The sequence below is a fragment of the Natator depressus genome, chromosome 2, assembly GCF_965152275.1.
Source record: "Natator depressus isolate rNatDep1 chromosome 2, rNatDep2.hap1, whole genome shotgun sequence".
Classification (NCBI taxonomy): Eukaryota; Metazoa; Chordata; order Testudines; family Cheloniidae; genus Natator; species Natator depressus.
Window position 1 is genome coordinate 180,067,726 of NC_134235.1, and position 14,369 is coordinate 180,082,094.

At 39.7% G+C, this 14,369-nt stretch overlaps 1 protein-coding gene across 15 annotated transcripts in view; it reads right to left on the reverse strand.

Annotated features, from left to right (window-relative positions):
• Positions 1 to 14,369, reverse strand: part of ARPP21 (cAMP regulated phosphoprotein 21) — a 170,206-nt gene that overhangs the window by 49,839 nt on the left and 105,998 nt on the right. For all 15 annotated transcript variants that reach the window (XM_074945416.1, XM_074945418.1, XM_074945415.1 and 12 more), the window contains 3 exons: positions 13,504 to 13,673; positions 11,222 to 11,326; positions 8,551 to 8,811 (listed from right to left, as the gene is read on the reverse strand). In XM_074945416.1, the coding sequence (XP_074801517.1) occupies positions 8,551 to 8,811; positions 11,222 to 11,326; positions 13,504 to 13,673 (536 nt within the window). The remainder of the gene's footprint in view (positions 1 to 8,550; positions 8,812 to 11,221; positions 11,327 to 13,503; positions 13,674 to 14,369) is intronic.

A 14,369-nucleotide genomic window follows, 5' to 3' on the forward strand; every position in this document is an offset into this window, starting at 1 on the left:
CACAGAAGTTTCCCAGTGGACACTATTTTACAAAATGGTGATAACTACAGGAAAAAAGAGAACAGGAAGAACTACAAGAAGGAAAGTGAGGGGAGGACACAGTTTATGATGGTGAACCACAGATGGGAAGTGGGGAGAGGACACAAGGAATTATAAGGAGAAGGGAGACTGAGAATCAGGGAACCTGGATTTGGGGGAGGTGGCTGAAGGGAAGAGAACTCCAGGCAAATTGGCAGACTTTAGAGGACAAGATATCAAATCTTTGCCCATGTTTTTTTCTTTTGAACCCATGTAAATACTGTTGCTTTGTTTCATGAGGTACAACCAGCCAGAATGAAACCATGAATGCTTTAATTTGAACACATTTAATTTGAACACTATTCAAGCTCTGAATAACATGAGGTAATGCTGAATTGTAGCCCGCCTTTGAACTGTGCTTTATCTTTGAATACTGCAAAACAAGTGATGGGCATAGTGTAGGAACATTTGTCCCCAGATCTAATGAAAGCTCTCTAACTGTCTGGAGTGGAAAAATCCCAGTTTTAAATGAATGATCGAATTTTACCCCAGCAGGACAAGGTTAATAAGGCAAACTCACCATGGGTAAAAGTGGCTACACTCTTAAAACTTTTAAAAATAAATGGCCATCTGAGAACAACATGAGTTACCTCTTGCCATTAATCATTGCATGGAAAGTTCATAGGTATTAAATTAAAAATGTAGCCCAAACAATTTAGGTCGGGAACTGAAGTTTTAGTTGAACCTGCTTAGCCCATTCTAATAACTGCTATAACACTCAGTAGCACTTAACATTTTTAAAAGTACTGTACAGCCATGGACTAACTCATCTCTGTAGCTACAAGGATTTTTTTTTAATTCACTGGAACTGAATGCATTTGTTATATACTCCATTTAGTAGCTTATCAGTACAACAATCTATCACTTTGAAAAATGTTGTTAGTGGCATGGAGCATTAGATGGAAAATCATTTAATTTGGGGTGACTAATGGTTGAATTTGATAGTAATCATGCATGGATGACTTGCTAAGAATAGATGATTTTGTTAAAAGACTAGACATGAAAAAAAGGCTTGACACAGAATATAGACATAGGTTAAAGTGGATTTTAGGCTGACTATCAGTGATTTATTGATCTTGTTGGATATACTTTAATTTGTCTTCTGTACAGCTCTCCTTCAGCTTACAGACACAGTTTCCCCCCCAAAAGTAATCCAAGACTGATATTTGCCCACTGTGGTATTACTTTAACGAACAGGAGAATTCATAGAATCATAGATACCAAGGAGACTGCTTAGATCATCTAGCCTGAACCTCCTGCACTTTGCAGAATTATTTGTTACCTCAATCCCACAAACATCTTCTTTTACTTGTGCTTGACTACAAATCATTACCATCTCCCGGCTAGTCTACTGAAATGCCCAGCTTTACTTGATGTTAACAGCTTTTCCTCTAATCTAAGGCTAGGTTTCCATTATAAACTTTTGCTGGCACAGTTTATTTCACTCAGAGAATTGGTATAAATTATATTGGCCAAAGCTTTGCCTAAACTAGGAGGGTGTGCCAGTATAGCTATAGCTCTATAGATTTATAGCTATACAGATATAACTATATCATCAAACCCTTTCTAGTGTACACTGGACCTAAATGTTTCCTTCTTCAGCTTCAACTCATTGCCTCCTAACATTGTGAAAAATCCCCTTTCTTCATTAATGTTGTTATTCTGAAGCCATGTATAGGCTACCATTTCCTTCTTGAGTTTACTTACTGAATTATTTAATAATAAATAATTATTTATAAGCTACAGTATTTAAGCTTAACTCAGTCTCTCTGTGTGTTTTGTCCTCCAAGTAGGGTAACCAGATGTCCTGATTTTATAGGGACAGTCCGGCTATTTGGGGCTTTTTTAATATGGGCTCCTATTACCTCCTACCCATATCCATTTTTCATACTTTCTACCTGGTCATCTTACCTTCAACCCTTATGTAATTTTTGTTCTCCAACATATTTTCTTCCTATCTATCCTAAACTGTGCCAGACTGTGCCTAATATTCCAAGGACACTCACACCAGTGCTATGTAGAATGGCATTATCACTGACATATTTCATGTGATCCCCTGTATAACGTATAGAGATCTGTGAACAGCAATGGCTTTTTTTTTTGTTTTGTTCCTATTTAATTTGCTATCTATCATCACCCTCGGGTCCCTCTAAGACGGCTTTCCAGATAGCACACCAATGAACTAGAGAAAACCTGTTTACTTTCTCACTCTAGGGGCAGGACTTTACATTTATTTGAAAATCATTTTGTTCAGCATACTGCACTCTCCTAACCTCTCCTGGTCAATTTACAGTTTGAGTCTGTCTGCATGTATGTTTTCTATTCTAAAGGTGATCAACAAATTTGGTTAGAGTTGAATTTACACATTCCTCAAGAGATTGTTAATGAAACCAGTTGTAATGCTGTTATCATATTTAATAGTTCTGCTGGGGGGGTGTGGAAAATATAAATTCTCTCAATAGGCATGTGTAACTCGCAACTGCACTTACATAAGAGAATTTACAGGGTCTACATTGACCTATGGAGATTTTGGATACATAAATGCCTCCCAGTCACCTGGCTGGCTTGCCTTTGTCTTAATTTAGGGATTTATTGTCCTCTTCGTTGGCTACTCCCATGCTGAGGGCAGGAAAATAGATTTAATGATCTGTGAGTTGTTCTCTCAGGGTGACGGAGTCCCTTGGGTGGCATAATAAGGTGGTATGTCCCCCAGAACTAGTAAACATTCCCAAGCATGAGTCAAGGACCACGTGCATGGAGGCTTTTTGCCTCTTTCTGAGTAAATTTCTTGACTGCTAGTCCCCCACCCTTTGATAAGCTTCCACAACACAGGCGAAGAACCAAGTGAAGTTAACAGACTGACCACCACCAGAGAACCATGGGTGTACGGTGTCTGAAGCATTACTATCCTCCAAGCCCTATGTCCTTCTCATCTGTGATCCCATTCTCCGAAGGGTGGTTTGTTCCCATGAGGGATGCTGCTTCTGTTACTATCTCTCTGCTCAGCGCAATTTTTTTACCCCCTCAAGCATGCAGGCAGAAGAGACAATTTGCCCTTTAGTCAGTGCTGGTGATGTTTTCACGGAGCATGGTGATCTGGTCCTTTATTGGAGTGCTTGGGCCATGAGCATGTCAGAATGGCTGTCAGCATCAGAGGAAAACAGCCAGGATGAACGAGGTGTATTATTGTGACAGGGCTGTAACCAGGGCGGGCGAGCGGGGCAGCTGCCCAGGATGCAAAGCCGGAGGGGCGGGGTGGGGTGGGAGGGGGCGAAAAATGGGGAGGAAAATGACGAAAAAACAGTATGGGACGCAAATATGCTTACTTGTCCCAGGCCCAGAAATGCCTAGTTATGGTTGTGGAAAGCAAAATAAAGTAGGAATTTGCCAGTGAAATGGAGAAAAGCAAAACCAGATCAGATCACTGTTCTTAGTTTTCACTAGTGAACTTGTTTCTCACAGGATGATGCCAAAGCCCACACAGGAGAGGCTAGACAACAACAGATCACTATGTTTATGCTACTGAATATTGAATCTGTTAACCAGATTTAGAATATGCAGTGGGGGAGGAGGAAGCAGAAGACGACAAAGGGCTTCCCCCCCTCCCTTAGATGTATGACTTTAATATCTGTCGGTTCCTCTTTTGATGAAGAATGGGAAAGGGAGCATTGGAACTAGTAATAGAGCCAGCATTAATTAAACTTTAATATATTAATGTAAGAACTCTTTAGGCTTGCAGGCTTGGACAACTTTCTTTCTTCTTCTTTCTAGCTGGACCTGCTCCCAAATTTTCAATGCCCTGCTGTATTCAAGTGGCATGATACCAGAGGCAAACTACTAGAAACCTCACTGCCACTATATTTACAGGAACTAATTAGCCATTTAGACCGAAGCCTCTGCTGTATTGGTATAAATTCGACAGCAACTTCTATGACACAGAAGTGCTTTTACATTGATTGCATTACATTGATTATTGCATTATAACATTTTGCATGCATAAGCATCTTAACTGCTTTATTTAGTCTCTCTGCTTCTCCTCCCACAGAGAGCCACAAAAGCTTTCACCCTGGATCAGTTATTCAGATTTCAAGGTCTACTGTAAGAAACAGCTACACAGCAATGACAATAGTAGCTAGGAAGATGCTGATTTTATAGGGTAGGTCTTTGTGACACAGAGTGTATGGGTCACAGTTTGTCCCATTTTGCTTCCCTACTCTATCAGAGCAACATCTTCCTAGCCATTATTGCCACTGCTATATAGCTATGTTTCGGAACAATCCACTACATCTGCAGCCTACGGACTACTCAGTCCATTCCGCATCTCCAGTTTGTTACTCATCCTGGGATGCATAAATAGGGGAATCTCGAGTGGGAGTTGAGTGGGTTATTTTACCTCTGTATTTGACACTGCTGGAATACTATGTCCAGTGCTGGTGCCCACAATCCAAGGAGGAGGTTGACAAATTGGAGAAGGTTCAGAGAAGAGCCATAAGAATGATGAAAGAATTAGAAAACATGCCTTATAGTGATGAGCTAAACAGAGGGAGCTCTTTGAGTCTAATGGAGAGAAGCTTAAGGGGTGACTTGATCACAGTCTGTAAGTACCTTCATGGCTAACAAATATTTAACAACAGGCTCTTCAATCTAGCAGAGAAAGATACGATACAATCCAGTCGCTAGAAGTTGAAGCTAGATAAATTCACACTGGTAATAAGGTGTAAATTTTTAATGGTAAGAGTAATTAATCATTGGAACAATTTACCAAGGGTTATCGTGAATTCTCCATCACTGGCAATTTTAAAATCAAGATTGGATGTTTTCCTAAAAGGTCTGTTCTAGGAATTGTTTTGGGGAAGTTCTTTTGCCTGGGTTAATGGGGGGGGGGGGGCAGCGGGGGTCTGCCTAGATCATCACAGTGGTCCCTTCTGGCCTTGGAATCTATGAATCCAGGGGAATCCCATCCCCGCACTCTAATACAACTATCTCCATGTATATTAAAGTTTAATTACAGTAGAAGAGGGCCTTTCCATAAGAGCTCCACTCCCCACCAGCAGCTCTGTGGGTTCCAGCTCTATGTCCCTATCCTTGAAGCTCTACCCGTCCTCCGAATCAGTTGGACCAATACAAAGCTTTCATACATAATGCTTAGATACCAAAGTAAAAAAGTGATTAAAAATGCCATGGATACAATAGTGGGTCAGAGCTGTGAAGTGCACTGAAAACGAGGACAAGTTTGAAGTTCATGCAGAGGAAAGGGAAGTCAGTAGAAGGATTCAAAAGGGCATGACATGATCAGAACAGGTGAGGAACACACATCCATTCATTGGTTAACTTTTGGTTCATACTTCGAAAGTTATCTTCAAAACGACCGCTTAGCTACACGAACACAATTAAGCAGCAACTTCAGAGCAGATGATTGAGTGGCTGCATAATATGAGAGGCCTCACATGGATATTTATATAAATTAATTGTGACACTCTTTAAAATGCATTTTATGGTACATATATTTTAAATTAAAACATGGTCAGTTAGGTATAAAGATATATATTGATGACCATGTACACACCATACTGTATAACAGATGGTATGAAACATGCAATGCAATTGATATATGGAATATGTTTTCCATCTGGGTACACAGAACACTTTTTTGTTTTATTCTAATCACTAATTATAGTGTATAATAATACAGGAGAATTGTACTTCTTTACGGCTACCTTGGACCCAGATCCTATCCAACCAAGGGCCCCCACTCCGCAAAATTACCCTGTTACCTACAATATCCTTTCAAAAGACAAACATGTTCAGTCTGATAATGAACATCTACTTTTGATTTGAGAATTTCCCTTACAATGAAGAAATCATGAAAAAGGACAGTACAGAAACATACGGAGTTACATTGTCCTTTGTTCCTGTAGTTCAGTGCTACTGAAACCTCATTTTTGAGAACACTTTTTCAAAAAGTCTTTAAATAGTAGAGCTGAGCAAAACTGGCGTAATTTGTTTTTGTAAAAATGAACACCAAATTTGTCACTTATTATTTTCTCCACAAAATTAAATTTTTTGTATATCAGACAAATGAAAAGTCTTCACAATTAACCATGTGCAGACGCTAAAAGCCACTGTCCCACAAAAATTCACAGTTGTGAATTTTTAAGAAGTTGCTGCTGGTGGCTGGTATCTGTCCTCTCTCTCCTACCCAAATCCCATGGATTAGAGAAATTAACATAGTCCCTCCCCCCCTTTTAGTTCCCATCTTCACCACTTAACAATTGTTTGAAAATATGAATTAAAGGAGGATCCATAGTTCTGGGAGGGGGCTCACAGACCCACAATATTTGGATCCAAATGTCCAATGTCTAAAGTCCACCATGGTGACTGGAGAGCCAGATGTGACAGGCAGGAAAGTCACAGTTGAATAGGTAATTTTGCAGCAGGGTCCCTGGGTTGGATTGGATCTGGGTCCAAGGTAGTCTTAATCTATTATTGATGCTTTGCACCAATGTAACATTCTACTAACATTATTTAATTGTCTCACAATGCCCCTCTGAAATAAGCATCAGTACCCCCTGCTTATAGACATGGAAACTGAGGCTCAGAAGTTAAGTGATATGTACAACATCACATAGTAAGCCAGTGTCAGAAGCACAATTAGAACTCCGGTTTCTTGGCAAAATCCTATGGCTAATCTATTAGAACACAGTGCCTCCAAGCTCACTTCCCTACCAGCCCTAGAAATGTTGGTAATGTACATGAAATCCATACATGAAATCCAAAAATATACAGGATTATAATATCCTTGCCACAGGTAGGCAGGTACCTGTAGGTAAGTATTATTATCCCCATTTTACAGATTTGGAAATTTAAGATCAGAAAGGTTAAGTGACTTGACAAGACACAGTCAGTGGTACAGCAGCATCAACATGGCCCATTGAGACAGAGGACCTTTGTTCTAATCCTGATTCTAATACTGACTCACTGTAATAGCCATGAAACATATCTCTTAGCTTCTCTAAACCTCAGTCTGTAAAACAGAGCTGGCTCATATTTATCTAGTTCACTAGGAGGAGTGTTCTGAAGTTTGATTAAATAATATTTGAAAATGTTATAGAACACACAGTATTAAGAAAAGCTAGTGACAGATGTGGGAACAGAACCCAGAGCAGCTTGTAAGATTTTAGCTTTCTGCTTATTCATGTAGATAATGTAATTTGGGTGGGGGAAAAGGGGATATTACAACTTCTTCTGTCCCCCGCTTCCCCAAATTCACACATGTAAATTTTGGACATTTGGCAAATCGCTACACAGTGAAAAATATTTCTTGTAATATTTTATATAATAAAATGAATTCATAACACTGCCCTTTTGTGGAATTTTTGCAATTTGAAAAATAGGCAAATTCCACGTGTAAAGACCAAGCTTTTCTGCTAAATATTTTAGCTCTATTAAATATTTTGCAAGCTCTTTACTCAGGAAATTACATATATGGGGCAAATAGCTGCACCATATTTAGACTTAGAAATATCATGTGCCACTGTATCTTCTGTGGCATGAACAGCCCTTACTCTTCTAATTTTCTGTACTAATAATTAGTAAAATAAGGAGACAGTAACTCCCAAGTCTGTTAAAAGTAGCTTAGTAATCCACATTCTTTGTTATTACAACAGTGCAGAGACATACCAACAACTGCAGTTGTATCATCAATAAGGAATAACTAACAGAAACAACACCATAGATTAAAATCATTTTATGCTAGAGTGTTTGGTGGGATTTTTTTTAAACAAATATTTTTCTAGAGGCTAAAACAACTTCCCCACCTCCCCCCACCCCGACTAATGACATTTTAGCATTTTAAGCTGCACGTTAAATGCAGTTTTCTATAATTAAGTTGGAAATTTGACTTTTTAAAATGTATACCTTGAAAATGGGCCAGAAAATCATCCGTGCATTTTACTTCTTGACAGTAATCACTTTCTGTGTTCTGCAAGGATACCCAGGAGACATCCATGGATGTTTGGTGGCGAACAGTAAAACATAATCAGTCTTCAGGAAGACAGTAAAAATTACTGATCTGTGGTGTCTTACATGTTCAAGTCAATTAAATATGATGAATGGCTACCTCTGCTAGCATGCATGTGGCTCACAGGAGAAAAGGCACTCTGAATGTTTGTTCACCCTCCTCCTTCATATTCATGTACAGATACAGCCTGGAACACAGATGAATGCTCAGAAAATGATGGTGGGGGAAGGGAGGAGTTGTTGGAATCAATGAAACAACAGAAATGATGGAAACTTCCCACTGCCAAAAAGAATCTGCTCCACAGTAGCTGTGAATTCCTTGAAGAGATATTCTCCAGTGACCCCCTCCCCCCCCAGCCTATGCTGTATGTTCCATTTATGATGCTATACAGAGGTCCCAGAGTTTGGAGCTATGTGCTAAACTCACAATAAAGAGGTAAAAATTCTACTTACCTGAGCAGGTGGTGGTTGCTGTACGTAGCCCTGGGGTGGTGGGGGAGGCTGCAGTACTTGTTGGGATACTGGTGGACCTGAACCTGTAAAACTTCCTGGGGGAAGCTGCTGACTTGGGGATGCCATGACATAACCAGTCTGCTGGCCAGATGGCTGTATAATAGGTGATGGGTAGACAGGACCAGAAGGCGACTCGGGGTTCTCTCCTGATGACTGACGACTTAAGCTCATCTGGCTAAATTGTGTTGTCATGTCATCTCGCTGTGGGGCAAAAGTCAGTTGAAAATGATCAACGTGATTTTTGCAGTAGACATTTGAAAAACAAAGAGCCAGGTTCTAAGAACAGCATGAGAAGCAGGTGAAAATAAATTCACGCTCCACCAAACAACTCAGAGTAACCAACAAAAATAAATAGAAAATAAAAATAAAACACTGAAAACTGCTTGAAAAATGCTTCCAGACTGTAAGGTAAATTACACCACATGGAGAAACAGCAGCTCCTCATTAGTTGGAATTCTTTGATCCTACCCATATTCTAAAGACTAGTGAACTCTAATGCTTTCAAAAGGGACACATTTTGAACGGAAAGGACATAAGCACTACTTTGTAAGTATGGGTTCCCCTCACAAACACAGAATTCCTTAACCAAGGATACTCTAATAACTAGAGTTGGGATTTTGTAAGTATCCCAAGGGAAATTCAATTTGATTGAGGCACCCTTGATTCCTTTGAATATCCTAACCCATACAGTTTAATAAAATATTAGGCAAAAATATGTAATCTGGAGACTGAGCAGTTTGCAGCTCTCAACTGCTAGTTAAAGACTTTTTATGCAGTTGGTTTTAATAAACATGTAATATAGTAGTCTTAGGACCACCATCTAGCTAGGGCAGGGACCAAGATACCAAGCAAGCATAGAAGGTGAAATCCTAGCCCCTAATTAAGTCAATGGCAATGCTTCCCTTGTGTTCAGTGGAGCCAGATTATACCCTTAATGTGTATAATGATGTAAAAACAGCATCAGGCCCTGACCTTATAAAATGATCCATGTGAGTGGAGCGCTGTGCCTGAGCAGACTCCTATTGCCTTCAATAGGACTCTGTGAGGGTTTAGAGTGAATTTCTAAAAGGGTATTTAAATGCCTAAGCCCCAGTGAAATCAATGGGAATTTGGAGCCTAAATACCTTTAAAAATCTGGCCCTAAGGGCTTTGCCTACATAGGTCCATTTGTCTTAATATTTGCCTGCATTCTGGAGGTAAACAGCCTGAAGAAAGCTTCGTTCCATTGAGAAATAAGAAAATATTATCATTGCATTGTGCATAAACATGCAGACTGTGTTCCCCAACTGCTTGCTCAGACCCCGTTACTGAAGAGGGCAAACACCGCAAAGAATTTTTTCCCCTCAAATAGTCCTATGAATTTTTAAATGAATTTGCTTGGATTGTGTTTATACCCTTACTATGTTCACTCTCCAAAAATATTCTAGCATAATGCATTCACTGGCAGGGCTTTTGAAAAGGAAGTGTGGATTTTTAAATAAATACACCAGAATATTTGCTGTAAGCCATTTTTCAAATTCACAGTCACATGAAATGTCATTTTTTAAGGTTTACACTAATTCCATCTGGGAACAGGCATCATGGGCCATCATTCTCAAAACTGTAGGCCAGGATCTGGTCCTGTGTGCTTAAATCCAGGCTCCTGCATCCATTCTTAGGTACCTGAATTAGTTGCCTGAATATCAGAAACATGGCGCACCCACAGCTTCCATTGCTTTGATGGCAAATAGTTTTAAACAAGTGAATTTGGAAAAACAATTATGACAACTCACAAAGAGAAAAATGAAGAATTCAGCTAATAAATTAACAATTATTAATCTACTTATACCCATTTCTATGAATGAGACACTATGAAACAGATGGTCACATACTTGTCATGGGAGCTAGCTGGGACACACATCTGCTATGCATGACAACAATTTTTCCACAGGGTTTCCAGTGTGTGTGGATGGGTAGAATAAGCCACTACCGAGCCTTTAAACATAGCGCTTTTCTCCTATGTGTTAGTACTACTATTTGGTCCCAAAGGCATTATTCCATTTTGTTTCTACCTTTTCACATGACCAGGTGACATCAGCCACAAATAAAAACGAGAGAGAAAGACAGAGGACAAAAGAATCCTGTACCACCTACTAAAATGTCAGTTTCATTCTACAGTAGTATAATTTTCACCTTGTAAGCATCAGGCCAGATTCAGACTCCAGAGATACACTATTTTTATTCTCCATGTCCGTTAGTGCTTTGTCAAGATGCACAGTACAACACATGCCTTTAGAGCTGCAGCTCTTTCACAAATATTCTGTTATCTAAGTGCTCCAATATGATCATGGAATAAGTTCAGGCAGTGGATTTAGAGTACAGTGGTTTCTACAGATTCTGAATCAAGCATGTCACACAAGTCTTTCACCACATCCATAAGAGGTTTTCCTCCAGACTTTGTGGACATAAAATGCTAAAGTATTGCAGAAGAGTTGGATAAAAGAGAGATTTACAAAGACCTTAACACGAGTTGCCCTGCATTCCTACACATTGCTGTCAAACATACACATGCTCACCTCAGCCACCCCACATCAACTATCACCACAAAAATAAATAAAAAAATCTGTAGTACCACAGGAAACTGCTGCGTTGGAGAGACTGGCAGGAGATGCTGGGGTGGATAAGAAACAGCTGGATATTGGACTGACTGGGAAGATGGCTGCAAAGCCTGAACAGGCTACAAAATAAAATGAGACAATAAATACAACACTCCAAGACTTAGATAATAGCAAAACACTGTTATCTGGAACTAAAGCTCTGGTAATGCAGGTGACCTGTCTTCAGGTAAAGACAATAGATCAGTGACTGTGACTTTAAGCTTGCATTTTGGTCTCTCAATCCTGTGATTCTTTGTTATTGTTTTCTGCTGACTAACAGACTTTCAAGTTCATGAGATACACAAATAAAACTGTGGTTACTTTCTTATTATTAGTGTGCTGCCGTGCTAAAGCAAGATGCTATAACTCACAGAGATCACAGGGGCAAAAGCACAGCATATGCATAGATATGAATTTTCCTGTTAATGGCTGATTTAAACTCAGAGTGTTTCATAGGTAGAAAACTAATGATTATAAAGCTGAAAAGTAACAACAAAATTGAGATCATCAAGTTACTTTGGAGGAGATGTTTAGATAAATGAAAGAAAAAGTGTTTATACAGAACCATACGGAGGGTGTTTTACCTAGGAATAGCTTTAGCATTCCTCTCATTTTAGTCTCTCATTTACATGAATCCTACACAAGCTTGGTACTATTCTGCCTTTTCAGTTATAAATTATTGGGAAGAGCTGAATCTTGAAATTGAGGTTATATATATTAGGCCGTATTCTGTACTCAGTAAAACCAGATTAACTTAACTGGCTTCAGTGACGTTTCTCTGGATTTACACCTGGGTGATCTGGGACCAGAATGAGTCTCCTTAGATCTACATATGGAGGAATTCTCCATGTGGAAATCCGGACTGCTCTCTGTTCATAAATAGGGCACTGCAATACTGTCTATCTATCCCCTACCCTTGCCCTAAAGAGAGCTCCCCATGTAGTTCTGGGTTCATGCTAAGGGAGTAGGTTGATATTCAGCTGGACCAGCCAGGGCCCCCTCTCTGGTCTGGTGTATATACAAAGATAAGTTCATAGAGCCTTAGGCTGCATTTACTGTTTTATGGATTCAACCTCTCACCTCTGTAAAAGCTGAGCCCTGAAAGTTCTCTGGCAACATGACTCCATTCACACACTACTGCGACAAATCCGGGGGACATCCAGAGGCTAGAGCCATTGGACTCTAGATAATGTTTGTGGATGGCTTTTCTTGAGAGATTTGGGGGTAAAAATCTCTCAGACCCATTAAGTGATGTGTGGGAATCTCCATGAAGAAACACTCAGTTTCTCTCATAAAAAGTCCCCTTTTATTATGAGAGGGACTGATTTGGGACCTACAGCTCAATATATTGGCTAGATGCCAATATATTGTTTACACTGACCACACTGATTAAGGCTTCCAGCACTATTATTATTAGGTTCCAATATTTCCCTCAGTGAGACAGAAGTTATACCAAACTGACTGGGTCCATTATTGAGCCTTCAGAGCTTTGCTTTTGTCCCACATGTGGACCTCAACAGATTGAGAAGTAGAGAATAAAAATGTGACAACTAAACTCTCAGCCGTACTATCTGCTTGTACGTATGTTCATGAAAGTCCTATTAAAGTCAACAGGACATATCCATACACTATACGGGGAAAGGTGCTCAGGTGCTACATCAAAGAAGGTCTCATAATATTTTAGACCATTAGAAGAATAGGGCCCCTAATGCTAAATTAGCTTTAGGGGACCAAATTTACCAATAGTATTATTATTACATCATTATAATTGAGAACATATAATGATCTCAAAGAAAACTTGAAGAGAAACTAACAATCTGAAATTAGAAACAGTTAACAATACAACTGATTTCAGAAGCTGTGAGTATTACAAGGTGTTCAGCAAAAGATCAACAGAGCTATGTACAAGTATCCCAGCCCTTTACAAAATTACATATTGCACCTCTCTATGAAAGAATAATTAGGGCTTTTAGTCACATTTCAATTTTTTCAAATGGAATCTAGAGCCTTTCCGCATCTACACCACCTGATTTAATAATCATTTTCAGGATGAAAATCTTTCTACCTGTTCCATCCACCCAGAAAATATTTGATCGCTTTTCTTTTGAGATTTATTTCAAAAGAAAAAACAACCCACCCTGACATTTTGTCTAGTTGCTTTTTTGAGATTATAGTGCTGCTCTGTGGGGAAGGTAAACACACCTAATCATCCCAGCCTTGATGAAAGCTTGTTCTCCCCTTTCAACAGTTGCCGTACCTGTGTGACAAGGTGACTTGCCATTTGTTGCTGTGGTTGTTGCACTTGCTGCTGCTGTTGGGATGAAGGCTGCTGCTGAGACTGTCCCACAAGCTGGCTCCTAATTGGCTGCTGGCTGCTGGGAGGGTTGTATATTGCAGGTGTACCATCAGGATTTACAAACGGTTGGCCTGAAACAAAATACACTTAATTTGCTGAATACTTTTAAGAACATAACATCCACTAAAAGAAACTAGACAGGCACATATTTAGAGGCAGCTCTCTCTTTGTACTAATTGATCTTCAACATTAAAGTGCTCATGGCTCACAATGCTTCCAGTTAAGGCGGCAGCTATTTATATCTGCTGCTGAGCCTGGTAGCATCTGTTAGTTAATAGCACTTTAAGATGTAACTGATCATTTTTCTTCCACCAGAGAGATGTACATCGGATCCCTGAGTGGTACTTCTGACTACATGTTTGTGCCTCAGTCAATACCCAAAGCCTTTTGCATGCAGCAAGAGAATGACAACCCCCAGTGGAAAGATTACGGAGGGCTCCTACTGATCTGATCACAAACACATTTCCGGTTTGTTCTCTCTAACTTCTCAGGCCACGACTGAAGAGCCTTAAATACAGGAACATAGGCATTAAGGGTGAGATCAAAAACATTCCATCATCAGTTTACACCAGAGTAAAGCACAAAATGGGACTAGGCTGATAAATTATAGAGCTGCCGTGCCACACGCAATTACATGAGTGACTGAAAGTAGAGGTGTGCATGCACTCTACTGTACAGCTGTGCATGACATAAATGAAACTTAAATTCGTAACTCCTTCACGTATGCCAGAACGCGCTTTTGTTACAGCACCCTGTTTTGTCCAGTG